The following is an 8,519-nucleotide window of genomic DNA, read 5'->3' on the forward strand; positions in this document are numbered from 1 at the left end:
TACCCTTTTTTTTCTCACCTCGGAGAGATCAAGGTGTGCCCTGGATATTTTCTTACTATTGTCACCAATTGTTGCTGCCTATGGGGCGACCGACCTCAGCAGCCTCTACCCGAGAAGGGAGGGAAGCCTAGGGAGCCATTCAAATGGGAAGACCTGTTTCACCTCCCAGGACATTGGGCCCCTAATTGAGCCCACAGCAGCCCTAGGCACTCAAGCTCGGGAGAGTCAGTGGCTGAGCACACCCAGACTGCAAGGCAAACCAGGAGGATTCTATCACACAAATCCCTCAACTACACCCTTCCTGCATTCCAGTTCCCGGCTCCAGCAGCCACGCTCTTAACACAACCCAACGAAGCCAAAATTTCAAATACCTCCCCTTCTCCCTTAGCTTTCAGCATCTGGAACCTTCTCCAGGGCTGCCAACGAAGCATGGGTGGTTTCTCTGGACCCGGCTTGGCCTTGTTGATTCATTGGGAATCTAGAGTCTGAGTAGAAGGTATCTTTGGGGCCCTAAGAGCCTTAGAAAACTCTTAATCATTTCATCCTTATCTGCAACCCCATATTCCTACTATTGATGCACATAAACACTAAGCAAGAAACACACACACACACACACACACACACACACACACACACACACAACAAGACAGATAACAATTCATCCAGAAGAATCTTCCACTTCCCCTGTAAGTAGTAGTGAGTTACGGCCATAGCTCACCTACCTATCTACCATCCAACACAATTCTGTCTGACCTCTTTGAGACAGAGAAAAATCCAACTGATAAAGTCTTTTACTCAAAACTTTAAAGTAATATATGAAATCTAATATTCCAAACTAATATCTATATTTACTATACTCATCAAGAAGTTGAAAGGTGCTTTTTTTTGAGCAAATAGACTCTCCAGCATGCACATCCAAACATGTTCATTGATTTGTGTCAGGTCGAACACACACACCCCCAAGTAAAAAAAACGAAACCATGATCATCAAATTTGGAGCAATGGAAGTCAGGGAAGCCACCAGTCAGAGACCATTATCGCAATACTGGCAAATTTTGCCCACTCCAGACCACTGAACCTAATCTTATTTCTAGACTATTTATAAAATGATGATGGAAAGGTAGACCAGTGCATTTACTCTCCCCCCGCCCCAAATCCCTTAGTCTCTCAGAGATGGGAAGAGGGACCCTTGGCCTCTGGGCAGAGGAACTTTGTTCAGCACACACCCCTGAGCCTAGTCTCTCCACCTTTAGTGAGGGGAACCTAGATGCCTCAGAGTCCTTCCCCAGCTCCAGCACTCTCTCTACTCCCATCCTAATGCAGGACTTCTTTCTTACATCTTCTTCTTCAGCCATCGCCAGCTGTGGGATGCTAAGGACCCTCGAGTTCTTCCCATCTGGGCCTCTGACATCGTCTTCTTCTCTCTCTGTCATTTGCCTTCCAGCCCTTGTCCTGACTTGAGTGAGTTTCCTGTAGAGGCTGAATGAACTTTCTCTTCCTGCCCTTCCATACATCTCTCCTATGATCTCAGAGGGATGTACTGAAAAGGGAGTAACCATCTTTGCCCCACTCAAAGTATTGCCCTCACCCCTGCTGTTTGCTAATCTGGCTATTGGGAATCCCACGCACAAGGCAGAGGGCTGCAGGTCCAGTGCACTATGGATGGTCTTAACCAGAGGAGAAGATTTGTGCTCAGGCTGTAGCTTCCGTCTATGAACACGGCTCTGGGAACCAAGGCCTTTGCCCTTGCAGAGTGAACCCCCACTCACTCTTTAGTTGATCAGTTGATCCTCTAGCTCACTCAAGCTGGGTGAGGTTTCTAATTCAATTTGGAGAGTCCCTAAATAAAGCCTTCCACTGTCAAACGTGTGTGGGAGTGGGGGTTCTAAGGGCCCTCCAGGGGGCAAAAAGAAATGCTCTTCTATTAAAGACAGACAGTGACTGATAGTCCTAGCAGATATTCGTGGACACACACAGAAATAAAAGCACAGACATCCCTGAAATACACAGGACGACCAAGACAAACACAAAAACAAACCACCAAGAGCTCCATAAAAGGCCCCTGCACACACAGAAACACAGAGGCATACAAAATATGCTCCAAGAGACACAGAGTTGCTGTACTCAGTGACCATAGTGCTCCAGTACTGAGCACTCCAGTCTGCCCAGGCCACACTCAAATCTGAACTAGAAGGAGGCTGAGACTCCTCTGGTGAGACAGGACAGAACCCCTCTGCCCTGCCCCAGGCTTTTGCCCTGCCTTGTACCAGAGTGAAAACGAAAGTACTGGTGTGGTCAGAGGCTTCCAGAGACCTGGCCCCAGCAGAAGCAGAGCTCCCCGCCGCCGCCATCTGACTAGCTCCCTCTCCCTCTCTGGGGAGGCTGAGGTCTTGTGTAAGTGCCCTAACAAGGACAAGGGAGTACAGGCAAGCAGGCTGAGCTGGCGACTGCTAAGTTCACATACATTTATTCAATTGACACCAATGAAGAGGGAGAGGGAGACAGTTTTCTTTACTTCCACACAGACCATCAGACAATTTCACAGAGTCTCCACTAAGTGGAGAAGTCTAAATCAAAGCTCACCAGTGGACAGAGAATGCAGGGACAGCCCACTGTACAGATATTTACACATAACTATAAGACCCCCTGCCACAGCTCTGTGCCCTTGCCCACCCAATTCCCACCTCTCCAGGACCTCTTCTCCCACCCAATTTCATTGCCTTCAACTACAATAAATATCACAGGGCCTGGGGCAGAGCAGAAGGCCTAGAGGGCTGCTAGCTCTGCATGGCTGGGCCTATGGGACCACGGCAAAGGCCAGAGGGAACTCCTTAAAAAGCAACCAAACACCAGAGGAGGGGGACATTTTCTTCGGGGGCGGGGGATGGACTCTGCAGCTTCTTCAAGGACTATGGAGACCGCGTTTCACTTTTCCTCCTAGCTTCCCGACTGTGTAGACACTGCCTTAGGCTTACAGCAAACCCGCTTCCTTGAAGAATAGCAAAAGGAACAAATTTTTTTTGAATTTTTCTCTTAAGCACAAAGCAAATAACAGATGTCTTTAAATTATAATATTGAATAAGAGGGGTCTCAAAGTTAAGGATGGAATGGGGGGGGGCAGGGGACTTTTCAAGCCATAGGTGTTTCTGGCGGGATCCATCCACCGACAAGTATATCTCCGCCAAAGCATTCTTCTCCGACCGTGAGAGATGCAGAGGCAAGACAATGCGAAGGTTCCTGCTGCTCAAACAGAAAAGGGACCTTCGCTTTAAACCTATTGCGTAGACCTGGGCCTCGCCCAGAGCCGCCGAAGCCCGCTTCGTCCCAACTGTCCATGACATTCTGAGAGTGGAGCTTGAAGTGCCTGATCACGCAGGCCGGCCTAGGTCTGGAGACTCTTCATAAATAGACTCCCTGAATTCCGCTGGGACCGGCCGAGCTCCCCAGAGAGGTTAAGGAGTAAGGGCCTAACTGGCCCCGAGCCCGCTGCGGTCAAAAGTGGCAGCCACTGAGGCCGGCGACTTTGCTGGCAAACGAGGGCCCCGAAGACAGGAGCGCGTCCCCCGGGTGCGAGAGGCGGATATGGCCCGCCACTGGAGCCAGGGCCGGGGCAGTCAGCATGGCCAAGACTTGGGCTTGACCCCCAGGACCCGCGGCTGCCGCGAATGGCGATCCCGGGGAACCTTCGCCGCTGCCCGGGGGTGCGGCACCGCCACCACCGTGGCCCATGATGTGGTCTATAGAGAAGGAAGGCCTCTGGCCTGCCCCTGCTCCCCCGCCACCCGCACCACCGCCGGCGTCCGTCTTGAGGCCCTGGCGCAGAAGTGCAGTGGACAGGCTGGCTGCTGTGCCAGCTGCGGGAGGACTCAGGGACGCGGGGTAGAAAGCCTTGGCGCAGCCCAGCTCTGCGCCTAGGAAGGCGGGCAGCCCTGCGGGGCCTGGGCCAGATCCCGGGGCAGGAGCAGGGGCCGGTGCCGAGGCCGCGCCGGCGAACACCGAGGCCGTCGGAGGTCCGGGTGGAGGCGCAGCGGCGCGGCCCGGGGGAACTGACAGCTGGCAAGGCGCGGTGGCGGCAAAGGCGAAGGCGTGCGGGTGTGGATGCGGGTGTGGGGCCGGGCCCGGTGGGGGTGCGCCATAGGCCGGGAGTGCCAGCCCGTAGCCATAGCCGTAGGCGCCGTAAGCGGCGAAACCCGGGAGGAAGGCGCCAGGGTCCCCGGCCGCGGCAGCCCCGCCACGCAGTAGCAGCTCCGGGTGAGGATGCGGGTGTGGATGCGGCGGCGGCAGCGGCTGCCGCTTGAAGCGCTTGCGGCGTCTCAGGAAGCTGCCGTTGTCGAACATGTCGGCCGACTCCGGGTCGAGCGTCCAGTAGTTGCCCTTGCCCGGGTTGCCCGGCTCGCGGGGGATCTTAACGAAGCAGTCGTTGAGGGAGAGGTTGTGGCGGATGCTGTTCTGCCAGGCGGGGAACTTCTCCCGGTAGTAGGGGAAGCGGCCGCTGATGAACTCGCAGATCTCGCTCAGCGTCAGGCGCTTCTTGGGGCTCTGCAGGATGGCCATGGTGATGAGCGCGATGTACGAATACGGTGGTTTCACCAACGGGCTCCGCGTTGCCGCGCCCCCCGACGGCGGCCCGGGTCCCGGCCCTGGCCCCGCTGCGCCGCGGGCTGCCTGCACGCCGGGCCCCGGGCTTCCCGCTGCGGCCGCCGCCCCCCGGGGCGCTAGAGCGCGGGGCTCGCAGTCCGAACAACCTCCTGACTCCTCCTCGTCCTCGGCTACGTCCGCCTCGGCTTCCTCCGGGGGAGGCTCGTGGCCGTGCGGGAGCACGTCCCGGGGGGCGCGGAGCCCGGAGCGGGCTGTGAGCTCCCCCCCACCGCTGCCGCCGCCCACCACGTCTATGTCTGCGTCTGGCTCAGACAGCGCGGCCGGGGAGCTCTCGGAGGACATGATCTCGCAGCAGCAGCTGCCCAGGGTCATGGTGCCGCCGCCGCCGCTCTCCGGCTCCGCTCGGGCCGCGGCTCCGGCTCCGCCGCGCTGCCTCTCGGTGGAGTGTGTTTTGCGCGCGGGCGGGGAGGGGGCGGGGGACCGAGGCGGACAGGGAGGGGTGTCCCCCAGCTCCTCAGCGCCCCCTGGTGTTGAGACTCCACGACTCTCACCCTGCAGGGCGCACCCAACCCGTGCTGCCCCGGGACCAGTATGCAGGGCACAAGAGGAGAACGGTGAAGCCACCCGTTACCCGGTCGAATCTGGGCCCCTGGGCCCCTAAGGACAGAAGTGGGGCTTCAGGGGATTAGTCCCTCCCGCCTGGTGGCCGCCTAAGGCGGAAGAACCGTGGGCCCGGGGCGGAGCTCCCTGGGCAGGGTGGGGCGGGGAGGAAGGGGGCGGGCAGAGGTCCTCCGCACCCTAGCCCGGCGGGAACAAACTGCCGCGGTGGCGGGAGCTAGACTCCCGTGGCTGGAGGCGGGTCATCCTTCTCTTCGTAGCTCCCGCAAACCCCTGGTCCCCTGGAGCCACAGCCTTCAGTGCTCTCCGCCGCTGGGAGTCAAAGGCATAAGCAGGCGCAGCTGCAGCTGGTGGCGGTGACTACAGACCTCCTCCTCTCATCTCCCCAAGGCGGCGTCCAGGCCACCCGGGCAGAAGCGCCGACGGATCGCGAGTGAGCCGAGACGCCCAGACAGACGCCGCAGGATAAGGACCTTCTAGAGTCCCAGGGGTTTCCAGCAGGCTGGAGGAGAGAGTGATCCGGAGGAGCAAACTTGGCAGATCCGACTCAGAGAGGTGAGAAATTTCTGCTGTGGTCCTCTTTCCCCTCCAAGGCCCCGGCTCTGCCGCTATCCCCGGGAAAACCCAAGGAGAGCATTGCCTGCTCCTGCTCCCTTTAGGGACTGGTCTCCGCATACGCCGCATTCCCGACACGTCTATAGCCCTTAACTCCGGTTTGCCTGGCTCGATTTTCCTTCTTAGCATCTCAATCTTTGTAATCATCTCTCTTGACTTCTGTGAATCTGTCTTCATTTCCTGCAGAAACTGCGTTTGCCTGGATGTTTGTCCCCGAGTCTGACAATCCCGCTCTTACTTTCTGGATTTAGAGAGGTCTTACAACAGAGCTCCTACAGAGACCTCCCCGCAATGAAATTTAACCTCAGCCCTGGGCTAGTGTTGCCTTTTTATCTTGGGACCTTTTGCACAGAAAGTTGGTCCAGTGTGCGCTTTCTACAAACCGGATTCCTGCCCATCTTGTTAGGCCTCTTCCCTATTCTCCCTCAGGGACCCAGAAACAATCGCTCCAGTTTATAGTAAGCCTATTTCAACCTCGGGGGATGGGGGGGCTGGAAGGGATTGGATGAGGTGAAGATAAGAACTGGGCAGAGGGCTGGCTGTTGCCCCAACAGCGCCGCGCAGTGGCCAAGGCTCTGGCATAAGAGGCTTCAGTCCCTACTGCGCCCCATAATCCAAAGTCTCTGTGACCCTCATTAGGCACTTTCCCTTCAGAGTCTAACTTTCCTGGTTTGTACCACAGTTAAGAGCAGGCCCAGAGGCGTTAAACTGCTAGGACCCCAATTTTGGCTTCACCAGTTACCCCTTGTATCACCTGGCTAATTTTCTTAACTTCTTTGCCTGTTTCTTCCTCTAAAGTAAAACTTAGAACACCTACCTCAAGCCTGACATAGTGGTAACCCCTTCCATAGGTAACCCTAGTACTCAGAATGCTGAGGCAGGATGTTTGCTTCAAGTTCCAGGCCAGTCTGAGCTACAGAATGAGACCCTGTCCCAGAATTGAGTAAATAAATAAAACAAGATGAATTTGCCTTGTGACCAGTATGCAAAAGTAGCCATTATAGACCAGTGACTATGTGGATTTTAGGCTGCTCTATTCTCTGGGAGAGAAGGGAGTCTGGGAAAATGTGGTCTCCCACCTGGTTCTCAAGCCCTGGCCCAACTGGGGACTATTTATTAGTACCACGGTAAGTCTCCAAACATTGTGCTGAACTGTCACACACACACACACACACACACACACACACACACACACACACACACTCGAGTGGGTAAGAGCTGAGGCTATGGGGACAAAATTTGCAGCCTAGGTGGACAGAATGCAAGAAAATGCACTTAAAGGTGGGTGAACCCTTTACCTAACAGCACTCTGCATCGATGAAGGTGGAGATAGCATCTTACCTTTTGAGAACAAATTCTCCAAGCCCCCTCTGGGACCTCTGACCAAGAGGACCCACTCAGTGTGCTGGATTTGCATAAACAAAGTATTCCTGGAAAACAGACAAGGCCCAGCTCTCAAAACAGGGATAAAAGTTGAACAAAGACTAGGGACCCTGGAATTGGAATGTTCTGGCAACCACACACATACTTCAAGTTAGTTCCCTCCCTCCCTTTCTCCCTCCCTCCCTCCCTCAGGATCCCACTCAGATACTCTACACCACTAACCAATATCCTTACTCCTACCCAGCTAGGACTCATCTCTACCCAGGGATACCCAGCTAGTATTCCAATAAAGAAAGAGAAAACCGAGTTGGCTAGTTGGTTTCCCCTTTACTTCAAAAATGGCAAACACATAAATAACCTCCTGTGTTGCCAGTGCTCTCCTGATATTTCAGACTCAAGCTACATGTTCAGCCTCAGGGTGGGACTGGCTAACACCCTTGTTACCCAGATCTCCTTTAAAAGGCTTCGTGCAAGACACTACCAGCCATTGCTGCTGGCCAGCTGCTGCACCCTTGCCCTGAGACTGAAGGTCAAGCTGGGGGAAAGCAGTCAAGACCCCCCCCCCAGCTTCTGTCCTGCTGGGCAGCAGTGGGGCACCACCTTAAGAAATCATCCAAACTCCACGAACACTTTAACAAGTGTGGAAAGAAAGGGCCAGGGTGGGATGTGGCTTGGCAGGTTTTTTGAGATATTCTACATGATAGCCCACCCATCCCAGAACTCTTCTATTAATCCTAGTAGCTGCTTTCCAGACCTTGCCCCTTGCCTAGGGAGATGTTTCTGGTGGCCTTTTATCCCTTTTGAGGCTCTGAGCCAGTTTATTTTCAACATTGCCCAGAGCAGAGGCACTGGAGGCTGGGAGAAGGGCAACCCTGGAATTTAGTGGCCCCTGCCTTTCCCACCTTCAGACTCAGCCTGTCACACAGTGGTGGCTTCACCTTTTGGGAATTTGCTGTTCTCTAGGCAAATATCTGCGCATGGCCCAAAAGCTGGGACAGGGAGTGAGTCTTGACAACAACATCTCTCTAGTTAAGCCCTAGAAGACAACATCTGCCTCACTGCCACCTGCCCAGCTTGAGCAGCCTGGAACAACTGAGAAGTAGCTCCTAAGTAGATGGTGTATCTAGGCAGGGTCTTTCATTCCATGATGCTTTTATAACCGGCCAGGAGTTGGTTTGTTGTGAAGTATGCGTTGCTCTCCCACTGGCTTCTAAGCCATCTATCTCTGCACCCTCTCTGCACCAGGTCCTACAGAGAAGCCATTCTCTTTGGATCTGGGAGAGGAGAGCTCTCCTGAGATTGTA

General features: G+C 55.0%; 1 protein-coding gene across 1 annotated transcript; it reads right to left on the bottom strand.

Annotated features, from left to right (window-relative positions):
• Positions 1 to 2,455: 2,455 nt before the first annotated feature.
• Positions 2,456 to 4,993, bottom strand: Foxd2 (forkhead box D2). Its single transcript, XM_036179479.1, has one exon. It carries the CDS (start codon positions 4,969 to 4,971, stop codon positions 3,493 to 3,495), a length of 1,479 nt encoding a protein of 492 aa, XP_036035372.1. The 5' UTR covers positions 4,972 to 4,993; the 3' UTR covers positions 2,456 to 3,492.
• Between the last annotated feature and the right edge of the window lie 3,526 nt (positions 4,994 to 8,519).

The sequence above is a fragment of the Onychomys torridus genome, chromosome 2, assembly GCF_903995425.1.
Source record: "Onychomys torridus chromosome 2, mOncTor1.1, whole genome shotgun sequence".
Taxonomy (NCBI): domain Eukaryota; kingdom Metazoa; phylum Chordata; class Mammalia; order Rodentia; family Cricetidae; genus Onychomys; species Onychomys torridus.

Coding starts and splice junctions, on each gene's coding strand:
- Foxd2 (XM_036179479.1), bottom strand. CDS start 4,971: ATGACCCTGGGCAGCTGCTGCTGCGAGATCATGTCCTCCGAGAGCTCC.